At 40.6% G+C, this 19,867-nt stretch overlaps 1 protein-coding gene across 2 annotated transcripts in view; it reads left to right on the top strand.

The window, feature by feature from the left end:
* Positions 1–19,867, top strand: part of rxraa (retinoid X receptor, alpha a) — an 84,960-nt gene that overhangs the window by 31,527 nt on the left and 33,566 nt on the right. For both annotated transcript variants that reach the window (XM_089020140.1, XM_089020141.1), the window contains exon 3: positions 16,917–17,155. In XM_089020140.1, coding sequence (XP_088876266.1) covers positions 16,917–17,155 — 239 coding nt within the window. The remainder of the gene's footprint in view (positions 1–16,916; positions 17,156–19,867) is intronic.

Raw genomic sequence — 19,867 nt, 5'->3', positions numbered from 1 at the left:
CTAAATGAAAAAGGAAAGGATCATAGCGTCCTTTTCACCAGTGGAACAGGGACGTCATGGTGAAATGTGCACATCTGCTACAAGTTAAATGTTGAAAGCAAGCATGAAGCTAATTGATAGATGACTATTAAAAAAAGTCAAGAATAATGACTATTGTTGTGGATTACATATGGGAATTTGAAATTGTGTTTCAGACTTTAACCGTCATCATGAAATTTGACATGTTGGTTTGCTTTCAAGGGCCACATAAAATGATGTGGGAGGCCATATCTGGCCCCGCGGGCCTTGAATGAATTTCACACCAGTGACATGCGGTATTGCAATTTTTTTGGGTTTTCTGTTTCTGTTTAATAAAAGTCCGGCTATTTTCCTGGAATGCTAACTGAGAATGTCTTCTCATATTGTACTTGCAGTTCAGTTTGAGGGTAATTCATTTCATGATTGCTGTCAGAATTTTGCATCATGCCATCATGCCGGATCTCATGCCCGATTGATCACTGAATGTCAAGGCTAAAATGCTGCATTCACGACAGCATCAGTGTCGAGGGGTTAAGCTTCCTTATCATGTGATTCCTTTTCTTCGATTATCTCCAATCACTGCAGATGACAACCGTTTGACTGGGTGACCCCTGTCGGATTCTGCTATTCACCAGTGGAATAAAATGTGACCCCCCCACTCTACCTCCTTTTGCACTTTTATGCTTGACTTTCAAAGACCGCAATGATGACTTCGGACCTCATTTGTTGCTAAGCTGTCGAGTAGCCCGGATGGGAAAAAAAGAAAAAAAGCACATGACCTTCTGTCAGTGGGCTGTCCATTAGGTCATGTGTTCAAGTAGTCCTCATTCTCCTCTCCCTCTTGCCTATTTTTCTCATAGCACTATCCCGAGGTACTGTATGGAGGAAAAGGAAAAAGGGAGTGGGCCGAAAAAAGAGAAAGAAATAAGAGCTGAGTTATTCCACGGGGGATTGTGGGAACCCACTGATAAAGGCCTGCATCTTAATCCATCCTTAGGCCTGTTTTACTGTGTACCACGAGCTTTTTATGTGATCATTAAGGGTGTGTGAGCTCACATGAGCACTTTAGGTATCAGTGTGCACTTGGGTTTCCATATTTGATATGTTAATGTTGTATTTTTCGGCAGTGGCGGATGCCTTAGTTCAACACTTTTGAATCTCCTATTTCAAGTCACCATTGGTTAACATTCAACTCATTAGGACTTGTTTAATGGATTATAAGTGTGTTAAAATCACTAATGAATACAACTCGTTTCTTCTTTTGAATGCAGCATGCTAGATAGGGCTCTCATTCTGGGTTTATGCCTTCAGCTCTGTCGCTCCTCCTCCGGCTTTAGTGGAATTTGGCTGATGTGTGCCAAGGGGTGGATAGGAGGGAGACTCTCATCTTGTTTCAGTGCTTTATGAGTCTGACGTGTATGTCGGTAATTGCGGTTATAGGTGATTAAACTCACGATGCCCTTCAGGAACCATAGGCAGATATCCGTCAGAGTCAAGTCAAGGCGCAACAGCAGCTCCCGGAGCTCCGACGGGTTCATCTCAGCTCCTGACTCAGGCAGCTGTTTTGTGTAACTCTGGACCATGTGATGTCGATCGGTAAATATTTGCGATTAAGCTGGGAATACAATTACCCTATTCAAATATACCTCAGTTGAGTGTCATGTGACTTACTTGAAAAAAATAGATTTGATGCACTGTGACTGGCAAGTGATCAGTCATCGGTGTGCTTTCTCGATATCGATAATCTTGCAATATAGTCCATGTACATTTATATATATATACATATCTACAGTGATACCTCAGTTTACGAACTTAATTGGTTCCCAGAAAGTGTGTGTAAGGCGAAAAGTGTGTCTTCCAAACATTAATTTCTCATAGGAAACCATTAAAAATGGGAATAATCCATTTTCAGGTCCCCATAAAACATAATTTGCTACTAAATACGCCTTAAAACTACACAAAATAGACCTCATTTTATCTAATTTACAACAGATTATTTTCTTACAGTCAGTGGCTTTTTAGGTGTTCAATTAGCTTACATTTTTCGGCGCATACTTCCGCCTTCGTCAGAGTGTCACGGATGTTGTTGTGACGCGCCTCTTTCAGCTGATGTTACTATGAGGGCGTGACCTACCTGTAGGTCTGTCTGACGAAGGCGGAAGTATACGCCGAAACAATGTAATATATATATATACAGTAAAGTCTCGTTATATCGATATCGGATATATCGATAGTCCCGGTTATATCGATACTATTTCTATGCACGCACGGAGACAATTACATGTAAACAGGGTCGGATATATCGATAGTCCCGGTTATATCGATATTTTTTCGGACTCCCTTGAATATCGATATAACGAGACTTTACTGTATATATATATATATATATATATATATATATATATATATATATATATATATATATATATATATATATTTTATTTATTTTTTTTTTATTTTATGTAATGCACAGTCCTACAGTACTGTAAGGCTCGTAAGAGCACGTTGTAGCCCAGAGAGAACAAGCTGACTGTGCGCTAGTACATTTTTTTTAACAAAATGTGATGTACACTGTAAATGCTTGAATGGGTATGCCTCGCCCGTAATTGATTTTGTACGACAGTGTGATTCCACTTTACCATCTGTACATTGCCATCTCTTCCTTTTTTGTTGCTTTTCCACTCCTGTTTTTATGCCAGTCCTGTTCTGTATGCAATGATGGGCAAGTTGTGTTGATTAAAGTATCAATGTTTGTGTGTTGTGTGTGGGTGGATAAAGGTTGGTACTGGATTCAAGAATCATTTGATCATTCCCTGCCCTATGTATGTTTATGCATTCATGCCTATGCGTGGTGGGCTTTCATGCATACATTTGCAAGTTGTGTTTGCATGTATAAACATGGATGTGTTCTATTTATACCATCAAAAAAAGTGGAGGCCTTTGGGCCTGTTGCTTCTTGGTCTAATTGGCGTGTTTGTCATGTTTTTTGTGGGTGGGATATCAATGTGTGTTTGTAAAAGATCCGTGACTTATCTCCAGAGGCAATTCGTGACCGTGGGAGTCCCGCTACTCATAAGCTCGAACTGACACTCCCAGAGCAGAAACAGTTTTACCAGGCTGAGAAAAGGCAGATGGCCAGGCATCCGAATTTCATCACATAACATGAATTAAAATAAAAGATTTCTCCTTGTGTGGCATGGAAAGGCTGCATTTTTGATTGGCTTTCTATCTGTCACTGACCCCCTCGTGTATTTGTAACTTGGCATGTCCTGGTGTCGTTTGGATGTCTCCCACGCACACAACCACACACACATGAGGTGAAAGGAAAAAAAAATACAGTAAAACTCCCAATGTATTTTTTTTTTTAGCCTCACCGTGTGTTTTAGAGTCACAGGGGAATCCGAGTTAAGTGAAAAACTCAGAAATTTTCTCTTCCATAAATAAATAAATATACAGAACTCGTCTTTTGTCATATAGGTCAGTCCAGGTCATTATAGAGTGCCGTATTTTCTGATGTATAAGGCGCTTCCAAAAGCCTTCATTTTCTTCAAAAGATGACCCTGCGCCTTATACGCAGGTGCACCTTATATGTGAAGTACTGTAATATTGAGCCACAACAGGTCTCGCAACTACTGTCAGAAGCCACCGACTCATTTCCCCCTGTAGAAGAAATAGTGCATAACCCCAAACTCCACTGTAGCGCCTTATAATGTGGTGTGCCTCATATTTGGAAAACTTTTACATATTTGTAAATTCCATTTGGAAAATGTCTGTCATTCATTTCAAGTTGCGCCTTATAGTCTGGTGTGCCTTATACTGTATATGGAAAACGTTGTGCCATTCATAGGGGGTGCGCCTTATACTCCAGTGCGCCTTATACACTGGAAAATACCATAGCTCTGAACTTAAATGCATCATGCATAATTTGCATGAGCAGCATTCGTACTCACCCCATTCATCAAATGGCAGTTAAACTTGTTTTCTTTCATTTTGCAATTAAAACGGATTGTATTGGGGGAAAATAACAAGTCAATATTCCTTTTCAAAGGCTCACCGGACAGCATGTATTTGTTGGACAGCCACCCTGGTGCAAATGCAACAGAAGAAAAGTCAGCAGACTGGACGTCTTCTGTTGACCGCTGTTAAGATTGACTCTGTCAGGTCGGCTGTTGAGGTGGTGTGTTCTTCACCATGCCCTAAAACGTCCACTCACTCCTTTCTGCTTTTTTTCTTCACTTATTTGCATCAGTAGCTCACACTCACTGGCGAAGAGGCTTCCTTCCAAAGCCACGGCTAAAACCAGTGTGAACCAATGAACAACACTTGTGTCTTTCAACCCTGGCTGCCCATGCCAGTCACAACACACTTGTTTATTTGGTCGCTGTCCTACAGCCAATCCCAACAAAATAAATCAGGCATCCAGCCCATGGGAGGCAAAGCTTTAAAAAAAGTCTGGATTTTTTATCATTGCTAAATAGACCTTCCAGAAAATGACTCTCCAAGCAAAACTGTCAAAGCAAATGCAAGTTGCATCATCGGAAAAAATGTTCTTTGCCCTTTGACAGAACTGAGGAATCCTTGTTCAATGTTCAAGTGCTGGAAAAAATACCGGTGTTGTTGTGTTGTAGTACAAAGTGAATGCTTTTTCCATGTTTGAATTGTAAACAGGTTTGAAATTGAAGAACCAGTCTTCAAATTTTGGGGACACTTTATGTATTTTTGATTTATGCTGTAAAATAGCTGTTGAGGCAAAAAAAATATTTTTTTTCCTTTGAGCCACATTTTATTTTTAATTTATTCATAATTTGACAATAACATTTCTGTAGGGGTACCAATGGGACAGTGTACGCCAATTCAGTGATTCCAGGGTCAAACCTGCCAAGATCTGTTTCTGGACTCAAGAATTGTGGGGAAATGATTGCATGTTGTGCCTCGATGTCCATGTGTCGCTTGCTCCATTCGTTTTCATCGCCACCTGTTCTTATCATCTTTGTTCCTTGTGTCCCGCCCAATCAGCTCACTTTGGCCACTTGTGTCTCATCCAAGTGTGCCGCGTTGTCTCATCGGTTTGATCGTATTTTAATTCATTGTTTTTATTCAATCTGTGTGTGTTCATTGTAACGGTCATTATTTATTCATTTATGTATTTATTTATTTATTTATTTATTTATTTGTTTGTTTATTTGTTTTATTATTTATTTGGTTATTTATTTAGTTATTTAATCATTCATCCATTTATTTATTTATTTATTCATTCCATTGTCAGCCACTTGGCTCCACATTAACCTTACTTGTACTAAAAAAAAAAGAACCTAGACAAGAACCGAGCGGGGATGGAGGGAGCTAAACGTAGATGAAGTGAGGCCGGACAGATGATCCAGAGTTGCCAGAAGTCTCGCTAGAACATGAAAGACTGATGCCTCAACCTGGAATTATTCTCACCTCATGGGAGTTCCGCTGATGAACAGAGAATGCAACTGGAAAGATGTGGAAATAAACGGTTATGGGAAGTAGGAACAGATGAGGACGAGAGAAAGGGAAAATGAAATGGAGGAGCCTTAACAGCACCAGGGAGAGATTAAAGAGTCAAAGAATACAGTCGGCTCTGACTCTTCTCTCATTTTTGTGGACATTAACTTGACACAGAGGCCCCCTCATGCTTACAATTCTTTGTTGGCCAACTTCATGAGGACTTTTTTGTATGTTTTAATTTATCTTCAAAACATGCCTTAATACCCATGAAGAACTGCTTCCATGTTTGCATCGGGACAAAAAAAAAAAAACACTTTCCACTTAAATGCAATGGGACAACTGGCAACAAGGACCAAGTTCTATTTTGTCGTGGAAGGCTTCCGAAAATAGTTGGGAATTCTTTTGAAGGAAATGTTTATTCCGTTAAATTCAGAGAAGAATATTTTTGCCATCTCCCTCCATTTGATGGACGACTTGTTTTGTAATTTCATTTGAGGCTCTTCTTCAAGGTATTACGCTCTGCTGAGGATGTCAAAGAGGTCAGAAAATTCCAATTCCGATGATGCCAATGTTTACCAGATTGATTGGCATGTTGATTGTCCTGATTTTCTATTTGTGCTCTTCTCATTGCACGGCTTAAAGAGTCGCCACAGGCTCACCCCCGTTTCTAAAAGTGAGAGTCATTTCATTGTCCTTTAGTCGATAATGCAACCTGTTAGATATGCATTTCCCAAATATAAATTAGCTTAAATTACATCTAAGGCGTAAATTGTACGGTTATTATTGGGTTTTTTTCAGCCACCCCTATCTCCAGTTAACCCCAGTTTCTAATTCAATAGCAAGAGAAAGTATGTCAAAACCTTTGACAAGTAGTCTATGTAGAAGACCCTCTGACCTCTTTTTCTAGCGCACTTAACTCCAGACACGTCCAGCCACCTGTGGGGCATTACACAGTCAGTTTCTTTAAAGTTATGAGTTGAACTGGTTCGTTTAAGTTACTGGTAACAACATTCCATACTTACAGGTATTTACTGGGTAATTCAAGCTTTTTACAGATTCAAGTCAGTGTTTGTTTGTTTGTCTGTTTGTTTGTTTGTTTGTTTGTTTGTTTGTTTGTTTGTTTGTTTGTTTGTTTGTTTGTTTGTTTGTTTGTTTGTTTGTTTGTTTGTGCATTTGTTTTTCTGAACCATGTTCATCTGAAGAAAAAATTACTACATACGATCAATAGTGATATGTAATGAAACTATCAAATAGGGTTTTATTTTATATATATATATATATATATATATACACAGTAAAGTCTCGTTATATCGATATCGGATATATCGATAGTCCCGGTTATATCGATACTATTTCTATGCACGCACGGAGAAAATTACATGCAAACAGGGTCGGATATATCGATAGTCCCGGTTATATCGATATTTTTTCGGACTCCCTTGAATATCGATATAACGATACTTTACTGTATATATATATATATATATATATATATATATATATATATATATATATATATATATACACAATAGTTCATATATTGAGTGTGTACTGGACGCACACAGGCACGACATACTGTACTCATGCACACACACACACACACACGCACACGCACACACACACACACACACACACACACACACACACACACACACACACACACACACACACACACACACACACACACACACACACGCACACATACACACACACACACATATATGTGCAACCCCTCTTTCCTGAGTGAGGCATGGACATATCCTTGGGCCATGAAGCCTGTTCCTGCAGTACGTAGACACAACATTCCCTTCGCCACACAAGCCTACCCCCATGAACCTGCACTCCAATAACATGCTTCGAAATCATTTAGCTTGGTTATAGAGCTTACGTACACCCTTTTTTTTCGATTAATTCCAGCATCTTTTTGCTTATTTTGCTCCTTTTCCTTTTCACTTAAGCAGTAATCGTTTTTTCTAAAAGAGAAAGAGAAAATCATGGAGCTCAAGAAACAGGAAGTGAGAGCCAAGTAAAATAATGTGTGTAATTGACTAAGATGTTCGTCATTAAATGAATTCAAGACTATTCCTTGACAAAAGGGAAACATGTCCACTTTTTTGTAGCCCGACAAGTCCCAGATAGGCGTTAGCATCTGCACAATGGTCAGCAACATCTGCTGTGGCCGTCATCCTGCTGTTTTTGCATGCACGGATGAACAAGCGCAGCATCTTGTTTTCATGTGGTAAGTACCTCCCAGAACTGGAATGATTGTTTATTTTTCCCATTCTTCAATAAACTGACTACATTGCCATAAAAAAGAGCAAGTAGCTATAATTAAAGATGAATCATTTTTTTTCCTCATTGGCTATTTTCTCAATTACATATCCCTCAGGATAAATATGATCACTTCAAAAAAGAATCATATGCCCTATTTTTCAAACAGAAAGTCATTCCGCATTACCAGCAGTCACAAATATGAAACAAAAAAAACACCAAAAAAACAAAACAAAAATGTTTGAATTGCTCCAAATTATATACTGCATTTGGGGCGAGGGGATTTTATTTCTCAAATTTGGCCCCCAAATTCTTTCTTACACTCTGAGCCCAGACTGCTATCCAGAATGCACCCAAAAAGGTGTGCCCGAATACCTTGCACCAGTGAGCGCAAACGGAAACAGTTCAAGCATTAGCTGCTGATGGCTTTGTAAAAAAAAAGGCTGCATTTGGAAATGTATTGGCGGGGATCAGGCACTGCCTCTCATATACTCTAAGACGATCCCAGCTGTCTTCGGGCAGTAGGCTGGGGACACCGTGAAATACATGCCAGCCAATCGCAGGGCACAGAGAGACAAACACGCATCTGCACTTACACTCACATCAAGGGGCAATTTAGAGTGTTCAATCAGCCTGGCATGCATGTTTTTGGAAAATTGGAGTAACCCGGAGTATCCGAAAAAAACCCACGTAGATCCAAGGAGAACACACAAACTTCACACAAAGAGACTGGAGCTTGAATTGAACCAATCACCTCGCCGTACTAACCACAGGACCACTTCGCAAAGGGAATTTCTGAATAAACCCAATGTTTTGGCAGGCAACTGGTTCCATTTTCATCCGTGTCAGAAATTTTCTTTTTTTGTTTGAAATAACTCACCTTAGCTAGAATCATGCATAACATTGTGGCCAAAGGTTAAATACCGGTCAGTCCTTGCACCTTTTTGTGCTGTAAATCTTTGTTGCGACATACGGGAGGCTGCCTGCTAAATGTGTGATGTGTCACACATTAGCAACCATGACGACTTCCTTATTTTCAACCCAAGGCTGCTTGTGTGAGTGCACATAGGCATTTAAAGACAAACTTTTCTTAACTCTGTACGCATGTCTTTTCACAAGGTGGATGTAGCCCATGTATCAATAGTTAAGATCTCCACTCAAACAGACACTTGACTATAATTGTAGGTTAAAGAAAGAGCTTTTACCATCAATCAGTTTTAAGACCTCGTGACAACTTAATAACGCTGCAAATGTAGACTCCATTTCACAAGAATATCCATGGAATGCATCGGTCCATCTGGAAACACACCACCTGCACGAGATCTGAGTACTTTATTTATTGGCAAAATCAATCAACCCAAATGGATATGCACGCGATGTACAATACAGAACAAGTCAAAAAAAGGTGTGGACAAACATTTGAACAGTGTTGAAGGTTCCACCATGTGCTGCGCATGTGTCCTCACCCACGATCGTGCTGCCATTTCCACTGTTTGCATTTGTTTCCTTTCGTGCATGTGTAAGAGTAGTGGAGTGTCGCTTCATCTTGATTTCTGTGTTGAGGCAGTTTATCACCCTAACGTTTTTATCAAGCCAAACATCAAATCATGATAGAAAAGCGAGCAAACATATGAACGCAAAATCAGATTTCACTCAAGTGCTGCTGTTCCAGTTGTGTTATCTCTCCCTGTGTTTAGGTGATTTGACCAAAACGCTTTTTAGTGTATTTTGGCAGTGAAAGAGTGAGATAAAAGGGGCTTGGGTTGTGATTTTCACCTCAAAGAAGAAACTTGATGAATCATAGCTTCCTGTCACCTCCCACTGTCACAGTGAGTTAAATTCATACAGATGTGCCATTCATGACCAGAGGTGTCAAATATAGGTTTGGGAAAAAAGATTCATAATAATTTACCAGTTATATAACCTGTGGCTAAAGTCGACCTGTGGCAGGCAGGGTTTTTACTTTCTGGATGTGCATTTTCAACTATTCCATTTCCATTTCCATGCATTTCCACCCATCCATTTTCCAATTGGCTTCCTGTTCACAAGTGTCGCGATGACTGCTTCAGCCTATCCCACCTGTCTTTGGGCAATAGGTGGGGGACACCTTGAAGTGGTGTCCAGCCGATCGCAGATCACAAAGGGAAAAACAACCATTTGCGCTCACAATCACAGCTTGGGAAAATTTTGAGTCTTCCGTGAACCTGCCACCCTTTTTGTTTGAATGTGGAAGGAAACTGGAGCACCCGAAGAAAACCCACGCAGCATACAAACTCCACACAGGAAGGCTAGATTGAAACCACTGCCTCTCCACTGTGAGTTCGACATGTTAATCACTGGGCGACCATTTATTTATTTATTTATTTATTTATTTATTTATTTATTTATTTATTTATTTGTTTGTTTATTTATATGTACATTTAAGTATTTATTTTTATTAGACAAAAATTCAACAAACTTAATTTCCCCTTTTTCCCTTATGCTGTTGGTAGTTGCATGGCGTCACATTGACAAGAAAAGAGTGTTAAAAAAGAGCAGACAGGCATCTGTTGTAAATGTAATCCCTTTGATGCCCGCTCCACAGGCCACAGAGACAAATTATTGCTCTGGGTCTTCTTCTTGATTAAAATACTATTGTCCATTTGACGTTCCTGTTATAAGCAGCCGACCCAAAGGACAGCAAGCGTTGTTTGGTGATCCGGCTGTTTTTCATTTGGGTATTGCTTCTTTTTCATAGTAGTTTCTGTGCTTCTACCTCTTCAGCCCAGCTGCAGCATAATAGATATACGAGGTCTCTTCAGTGACACATATCCGAGTACAGATTAGACACAGTAGGTGATCCAGTATGGATGAATCTACTGCTCTCAGGCCATTTCAGGCCCAGGATCCAATAATTTTCTCCAATTTCAACTCACCTTCTGTTCTGTTCAGTCTGGTAACCGGTTCTTCTGTCTTTCAGTTCAATTTAATTAATTGGAAACTGTTTGACATGGATTCAAAGACCTTTTTTTTTTCGCTTTTTTCGGAGAATCAAGATATAATCTTGAAATACTCTTCTCATGTCACTTTATTTAGGTATTTTCAATGTGCTTTTCTTGGCCAAGTGTGCTCAACCTTGTCTTGTTCTGCACTCCACACAGCGCCGTTGCTCTCAGCTCCCAGCCAGGGATGATAAAACAATTGAAAGCTGAAGAGAACAATTAGGCCATATCAGCAGACTGGAGTGTTGCCAGTCGTCGAACAGTTTGCAATAGCTCCAGTAATCTGTGGCTGCAGTTGGCACTCGGCCACGGCCAGCCACACAGCCTCAGACACTTAAAAGTCATGAGGGCACCGGTATGTTTGAAAAGCCTCTGCTTTCATCCACATCATATTGGGGCAACATGTGAAAACTGGAGGAGAGAAATCAACTAATAGGGAGTGCAAGGGAAATATTTAAGTCGTTAATGAGGGCAGAATGGGGTTATATAAACATTGTGTATCAAAATGATTGTGGCCCACCTACTGCAAAATGACGGGTGGCACTTACTGTTTTTTTCCTGCCTTCTGGTCTGAGCCTGCAAGCAAGATTGTGGATGTCAACAGACAGGGGCGTTAAAGGCAGCCCAAAGAGGATTGAATACTTCTGATTTGAGTTGTCAAGGCTCAGCTATTCGAATTTTTAGCTCGTATCTGTCATCGCAACAAGTCTTGACAGGCACCTTGCTCAATCTTTTCAACGTCCTGTGAACATAAGAATGACATAGGAATGTGAGAGGCAAAGCGAACCACTACCCCTGCCCCATGTGATATGTTTTTAATGAGAAAGCCATTGTAATATTGACCCTCTCTCTTGCCTTTGCTGCGATTAGTTTGAATCATCCACCATTGCATTGTTATTGCCTGACGCATATACCTGTATGTCAGGTCAGTAAACACAGCTTCTGAGACAAGGAATTTGTCTCTGGTATAACACGCTGCACTAGTATCAATATAGACAAAACATGACAAATAAGTATGGAGGACTAATATAGGTGAATGTAATCTAATCTAATCCAATGGAATTCATTAATGTAAATGGTACCTCTCAGGAACAACTGTGAGACAATGTGCAAAGTATCAATCAGACGATGGTTCAAGTGAGTCCAGAACTGGAGCTACAATGATTGTAACGGGATGCTGTTCCACAGGGTTGTGCAAAATTGCAAAGAGGCACTATACAGTTAGATTTGGGTTACTGTTTAGAGAGTTAATGGCTAGGGGAAAGAAGCTGTTTAAATGTCTGCTGGATTTGGTGCACATGGATCGGTAGCGCCTGCTTGAGGGGAGGAGCTAGACAAGGTGGTGTGCAGGGTGCAGAGGGTCCAGTAGGTTTCTCCGTGCTCTTTTCTTGATTCTTTCCGTGTGCAAGTCCTGCAAGAGAGGGGATAGGGCAGTACGTCTGATTTTGAGACCTTTTCTGACTAACCGTCACATCGTCCCACACTTTTTGATTAACTTTGAGGATTCACAAACAATCAGTTTATTGGGTAGCGTGATGTAGACTGAGAAGTGAGCCACCGGGCTCCACGGCACATTGAATGAAATACCAGGTCTCTGTTGTCATGGTGATGTAGATATCATAAATCTAAAAATGAAGTTGTTATACTGGTTTCCGTGTTATTTTGAGCTGTGTTTTTTGTTGTTTTTTTTTATTAATGCAACGGTCTGACTCACTTGGGATTGTTGCTGAATTTCTCTCCACTCTCCTTGCTGCTTCGTCTGATGATTTCTGGAGAAAAGCTAATGACGAGTGTCTTATCCTGACTCTACTGTGGAGCTCAGTGCATTTTCAAAACTGACTCACCTGCTTCTCTTAAAAGTCTATGTGAAAAATGGGCACTGTGACTGAAGAGAAGAGAAAAACACATTTTGACCAGTTTCCTCTCGTAGGAGCCACAGTTTACACAAAAGTACACGCCTAAGTGGCTAATGGCTGTTATTTACTCTGTCATCAAACCATGTATATTATTTTATTTTTAGTTGTATTTTTTCGGTACTGGTTGCCTCTCACCAGCACTCTACCATCCCAATGCCAGTGGAGCTAAATCAGAAATTGTATTTGTTTCCCTTAATTCCTCGTTAAAATGTTGTATTTGTTCAGGGGGTGGGCAAAAAAAACACATTTCATGGAATTGTGTAAGTGTATTTATTAGTGAGGTGCACAACTGTGCCGAGGCAACTGTGCTGAGTAAACCAGAAAAACAATCTGCAAAGCGCGGTTCGAGGCATGTGTAACGCATTTGGCCTCGCTCAATGCCTCGGAACGCGCAGTTGCCACACGCAAAGCCTCGCGAGACGGGCTTCCTGTGTCCTCGCAAGTCATAGTTTGCGGGTCATTTGAAATAAAATGGTGCACCGAGACAACAATGACTCTGACGCTGACACACCCAACTCGCAACTTCAGTCTGATTTGTTCAGCATTGGACGCTCCGTCCACAATGAAAAAGAAGAGAACATCCCCTGTCTGGGATACCGTTGAGCAGATCTGTCCTAAAAAGGGATACATTATAATCACCAGTGCAGATATACATGTATAATGTAAACTACTGTGAGAACACACTGTATCCCTCGTTTTAATGTATTTTTTCTACTTGCTGATATTTCAAAAGGTGAAGTGTAAATTTTCTTTTAAAGAACTTGGGTACCAACAAAAATATTGAAAGGTGTGTCTTGTTCCTTGTTTGTGTGTCATTGTCTAAAGCAGTGGTTCTTAATCACTCATATGCTCATTCATTGAACCTTTCTTTCATAAAAAATAAAAAATGTTTTTTTTAATGGTGCACAAAATGAGCTGTGCATTAATATCATGTTGTTCAAATAACAAAAACAACACAGTGCATAAACTCAAAATACTTTCAATGAATGTGCCCACTAACTGCAGACTAGACTGAGGGCTGGACCTTTGCGCCAGCGGATCCAGAGAACCCCTGAGACCGACTCAACGAACTACTAGGGTTCGATCGAACCCAGTTTAAAAACCACTGATCTAAACTAAAGCAATTATTCTTTCAAGTAACACGCCCACATTCATTCAACACAATTCCCTGGCATTTTTATACAAAAGGAAAAAGGGAAAGAAAAAAATGTTGGCATGATTCTCAGTTTTATCTCAGAATCCTGATTTTAAAATCAAAATTTTAACTTTAAAGTGAAGTTTGTCACTTTAAAGTCTGCATTCTGAGATAAATATGAGAATCATACAACTTTTTTTACATTTTTTTTTCTTCCTTGGCCCTAATCCTCTGGTACATTTTGACCCCATTAATAACATGGTGGCGTTTCAACCACTCTCTATGCCATGACATTTATTTTCACATGATGGCGCAATGTAACAAATGAGGGCTCGTGATGCTTTGGCCCAAAAGCAAACCATTTGGATGGAAAGCTTCATTGCTTCATAATGCTTCATTTTACCATCACTTTATTAATGTGGAAATACTATTTAAGACATATTTGGCAGCAAATAATCATCATTAATTTCCAAGAAATGATGTTCCCCTCTTTTCACTTTCCTCTCAAAACAAACAAACAAACAAAAAACAAAGTAAAATCATCGCCTTAGTTTCTAAATAAAAGCAGGGGGGCATTTCTGATATCCACTCTCAAGGCACAACTGTCACACAACACAGGACAGTGTTGCATGTGTTTCATCATCATCAACATACTTTTGCAGTGATTTTGGAGGATGCTTTTATCCTTTGCAGCAAGCCATATCCTCTCAATCATCCATGTATACAAAACATCAAAGACTGCAACAGCAGAGCACAAATTGGCAAATTTCCTCTGTGCATTCATACCAAACAACAGAGGCTAGCAGCGATGGGAAGAAGCATTGTTTGGGAATAAGAACTGTTTGTATAGTGTTTGGAGGTGGCGAACGGGGAAATGTCCAATGGGCTCCAGGAGAGATTGCCACTAATTTGTTTGTTCCAGCTGTCATTCTCTACATTGACATCAGTTGACAGGCTCAGGCTGCGTCGAACAACAGAGATGTAGTCTAGTGCCCCTTTTCAATTTGCTTGTGTTTGTGTATGTTGGCATGAATACAACTTGGATGACGGCCACTCTCGCCTTGCATGCGGCAAAAACTTTCAAAGAGTAATTTTAGTACACGTTCCTATGGTTTCCTTGCCCTTCCATCCTCGGGTGTGAAGGCAGGAAATGAAGAGAAAATTTTCCCCTCCGGCTCCAGTTTCACTCTGGCGAGCAAGAATTAACAAGAAAACGAAGACTTGCATTTGTTTTACCATGAGATATTTTGTTACCGCGCTTTGTGAACATGGTTTGATTCATGTGAATCTGAAAGATGACTATCTGAGAGGGTGTTGTCATTTTTGGATAAGTGTTCTGCTTTCATCCAAATGAAAGGGGTTGGAAGGAGTACGAGAGGATGGATGAGAGCGAACATGATCTACCTTCCAGTCTGTTATCCCAATAGAAGTTGAAACTGGCTGGGAATCTGTCAGCTGAGTGCCTCCCCAAAGCCACCCCCGCGTACCCCCTGCTGAGACCTACAATGGCAGATTGGCAACTGTAAAGCCAGAGCCCTTTTTATCTGCCTGAATTAAAACTCAATTGGATATGAGTTGTGGGAATTGCTCTCTCATGGAGAACTCTATTTATTTGTTTATTTGAGAAGAAAATATGTTTGTGAACGCATTTTCAGATTGGAAAAAAAACTGTCATTGGAGCAATAGAAGCTCAAGGGGTATCATTCAAAGGATTAAACACTGAACTAATACAGCCTGATGCAGAGCGGTTGTTTGGCATTTATTAAGAAGGATGTGTGTTTGTTTTCAAAAGGATGAGGTTACATGTGTATCTGCTGACAGGAAGTGTTCAGGAGGCAAGCTGGATGTGCAAGGAAATATTGGGGTGAGTTGAGTTGGCAGAGAGTTTGCTGTTTGCTGGACTGAGATAGGCACAGCACGGGGATGTAAAGATTCACCCTCTTATCAAATGCCCTTGCACAAAATAAAAGCGAACATGCTCGCACAAGTCATGAAGGATTGTTTGAAATCCGACATCAAACTTCTTTAATTCAGACAGTCTAACAATAATCTAGACCCGAGGTTGGTTATTTTGCAGATGAACGTAGGCCAGGTGCTAGAAGAACTGCCCCGCCGCTGTGTGACTGGTCATAGTCGCCTTAAATCATAATCAATCGAAAAGGTTACTTTCATTCGCTTTGAATGAAACCCACTAGAGCGCTCCAGAGTCTCAATGTGGCACAAGCCTATCAGTGCCGTGAATCGGCACATGGAGGCCACACACCATCACGGATCTTTTATGTGTCAGTGGTCCAACACTTCTGAACTGATAAAGTTACTGAACAAGGATAAGGATGGAAAGGTAGCCTTTTAGGATGCTGGAAAAAAAGGAGACAGAGTGAAAGGCATTGAAATAGGACATGGGCAGCGGGGAAGGGGGCTGGCGGGGGCGTTGTTATCTGTGCGATAATGACCCTATCAACAAATTAGCTGCTCTTGCCTCTCGCCCGCTTCGTATCTTGCTTGTTGACAACTTTTAGAATTACAGTTCCCATTCAAGAGATAGAGTTTTTTTCTGAGGCACAGCCAGAGATGAAGAGAGGGGGGGCAGCAGGTAAAGAGAGAGCGAGAAAGGGGAGAGAGAGAGAGAGAGAGAGAGAGAGAGAGAGAGAGAGAGCTATCTTGGTAGCTCAATTTAATTCATTCTTGGTTTTTTGATCCACTGAGACATGTTCGTAATTTATTGGTCTGATGTTAGAAATAGAGACTGACTTGTTACCACTGCACTAAAAGAGAACATAAGGGTGCTAAACATTTGTACAAGTGACACATAAACTTGTTGCAATTATTTGCCACTCGGGGGTATTTTAAAAAAGTGTAGATGGGCTACAACTATTTTTTAAGTACAATTTTTATATAGTCTCTCTGTGTTGTATCCCATCCCACAATAAACACAGTGTTGCCTTTTTCAGTTTTTTTTCTCCAGTCTTATCTGGTATTGGTTCTCCAATGCTGAAATGCCATCAGTTCTTTTATTGATTAATTAGCATGTATTTTGATACGTTCATCTCTGTCGTGATGTTAATTGTGCATTTACGTGTGAACTGTAGTTGATAATGTGATTATAATTTCGTCTGTGCACAGACTCATCAGGTCAGATGGGCTCTTCACCCATGGGCTCACCCACTTCTCATCGAGGAATGCATCCATCTTTGCTAAGTCCAACCCCCATGGGGCCCTCCGGGTCTCTGCACTCTCCCATCAGCACGTTGAGCTCGCCCATGAATGGCCTGGCCTCGCCCTTCTCTGTCATCAGCTCGCCCATGGGCCCCCACTCCATGACCTCGCCCGGCATGGGCTACGGACCCAGCATCAGCCCTCAGGTGAGGCCACGAACAGACGCTGGGGCATGAGTAAATGTCCTGCTGTTTCCCACTGCAAAGTTGGAATCAATCAGACACGTGCACACAAAGTGTCTTTCTTTATACATTGATTTCAGAATTGTTCATTTCTTTTTCATATTGTCAGGTTGGGGAGAAAAAAACTACAGCTGACCCTTTCATTCAAATTGTATTGATGTGTCTCAGAAATGCAAATTGGACATTGCTGACTGTGACACACTTAATTCTCCGACATAAACCCCATTGGACTGAAGCTCTGCCTTGACCCGGTGCCACAGTTAATTAAAGCCTATTCAACTTGGATTCCTTCGTAGTATTTTAGCTCTGTCACTCTTCTGCCGTATCAGAGGCGCATTTGTCACTGTCTGGCTCCACACATTGCCAACAATCTTCTTCAGTTCTCTCTGCGGTAGTCTTTTTCCCCCCCCTTGATCTATTTTACATCATCTTCCCCGTTCTGTCATTTTCGTTCATCAATGTGCGCTACTAGTTTCTTTGGATATAAAACACGCACATACTTGCCTATACTCGGGCACGCACTCTCTTACACACATACACAATTAAGACATCAAAGTCTGCATTGGCCCAATTTCAAAACCTTAAACCATATCTGAAATTGAATGTTTCTTTTAAAATGCAGCTGCTGCCGTTTTTTGTGCTGGCTAATAATTGTGCAATGCGAAACTATTTCAATTCACTATTCACACTATTGCAGGGCATATCGCTCCCTTCTGAGTTTAAAACTAGTATGGATTAGGAAACCCAAATGTCTGATTTTGAAATAGATAGATTTTTTTTCTGCACATTAAATCTAAAATGAATGCCTATTGTTGCAGAAATACTGATGCATTCATTAGCATGCATCACACATTCATATTCTTCAACGTCCTCTCTCTGACACGATGGGCAATGTCTAATGTTTGATGATTTGAGCCTTTAATCCCTGAATGTTTGCATATCTTATACTACTGTAGCTGTTCGCTGTTGCATTTTGAGGGTGGAAAACGTCAACTTGATGTGACAATGTCATTCAAAGGGTTGAGATGTTGGCGGCATACACGTCTCTGGTCGTGCAGGGTGAATTGGAAGAGGCCGTCACTGCTATTTGATCACAGCATTCGCCTAGCTACTTTTCTGAAGGTTTACAGTCACACAAACGGGTCTGTATTCTTCCATCACCCCTACAGCAGCGGCTTGTGAAACTGCCACCAATTGCTTACCGCACATAGACAGTTCTCATGAGTATTTTTTGTCAGCTTATTGAAGAAAAGCTACGTGCTGTAATTGAGAGAGCATTTGCGGCTGGACAAAATAACAATTACAATATTGTATCGGATCTCACATGTTTAGTCATAAGATTTGCTTTTGATAAGGTAAGTGAATGTTACAAGGGATTCCATCAGCACTGATGTAAAGTCAATTTTGCTGATGAAAGAGCAAATTCGGGAAGAAAAAAATATACAGGTACATCCAAAGCATTGATGAAAGTGATTGGAGTGGATTGGATTAACTTTTATTAGTCTCGCAGTGGAGAAATTTACATTTCACAGCAGCAAAGTTATGAAAGGAAGATGAAAGGAATGCAAGACGTAGAAAAACAAAATACATGAGCTGCTGGAAAGGCAGCCACTCTCGCGGCGCCATCTTGAAGTCAAAACAACAACAACAAATAATATGACAACATAAAGACAGAGAAGTCATTCATTCTTAAGCACTTTCTGCACCCTCTTTGTTTCATGATAAGTAATAGATGAAGGAGGAGAGGTCAAAGTGTCCTTTTCACCAGTGGATCAGAGATGTCATGGTGGAAAGTGCACGTCTGTTACCAACTAAATCTTGAAAGCAAACTTGAAGCTTTAGCATCCGTTGACGAAAAGAGATTGTTTCACATCTGCTGCTGTAAATCTGCTTCAATTCCAAGCGGCGACAGTTCCACATACGCATCGCGCTCTGCACTGACGCTCCTTTCTTCTCATCGCGGGCTCCTCAAGCAATACATCCATCCAGTCGCAAACTGTCCAACAGCATCAACCTTTCTGCTGAATGAAGAGGGGTTGTGAAAATGCTGCCCATGACAGGCGCAAAAACAGCACAATCGCCCCAGAACTGTTCACCGATGACAGACAAATGGCACTGACATTCCTCCCTAATCAAAAACAATGCATCTGCAATTGCATGCAACAATCTATCTGGCATATTCATGCTGCCGAAAAGGCGCAACCGCTCAGCAGTCTCCTCCTTGATAAATATAATACAGTGCTCGCTTATATGCCCAATTACCGACGGCATTCTTGTTTAAACATATTCAAGACAAATGAAAGCATTGCAGAAAGTATGTTCATTTTAAGTCTTGCGCTCGATTTGTTTCCAACATAGACATCTTTACTTTCTCAAGCTGTACATATGTAATATAATGAGCCATTTACTGCAAAGATGGCCGCAATGACAGCATGATGAAAGCAGGGGAAAGGGTGACTAAACTCCCATTATATCAAGGTTCTTGTGTTCCCTCAAAGCCCAAACCACATGGAGAGAGAAACACCATCCTTCATCATCAGCTAATTCTTGCATCAATGCAAAGGGAAAAAAAGCTATGTCCCAACAGGCAGACACGCAGATGTACTTTTTTCTGCGCTGTTTTTGTTTTTGCATTTCAACTCCTGTTCATCATCTGTTTGTTTCAGAACAAATGAA

Source organism: Hippocampus bargibanti, linkage group LG18, assembly GCF_051943395.1.
Source record: "Hippocampus bargibanti isolate YZ-2025 linkage group LG18, ASM5194339v1, whole genome shotgun sequence".
Classification (NCBI taxonomy): domain Eukaryota; kingdom Metazoa; phylum Chordata; class Actinopteri; order Syngnathiformes; family Syngnathidae; genus Hippocampus; species Hippocampus bargibanti.
The sequence above is the reverse complement of the archived record's forward strand: the minus strand, read 5'-3'. Positions and strand labels throughout refer to the sequence as shown.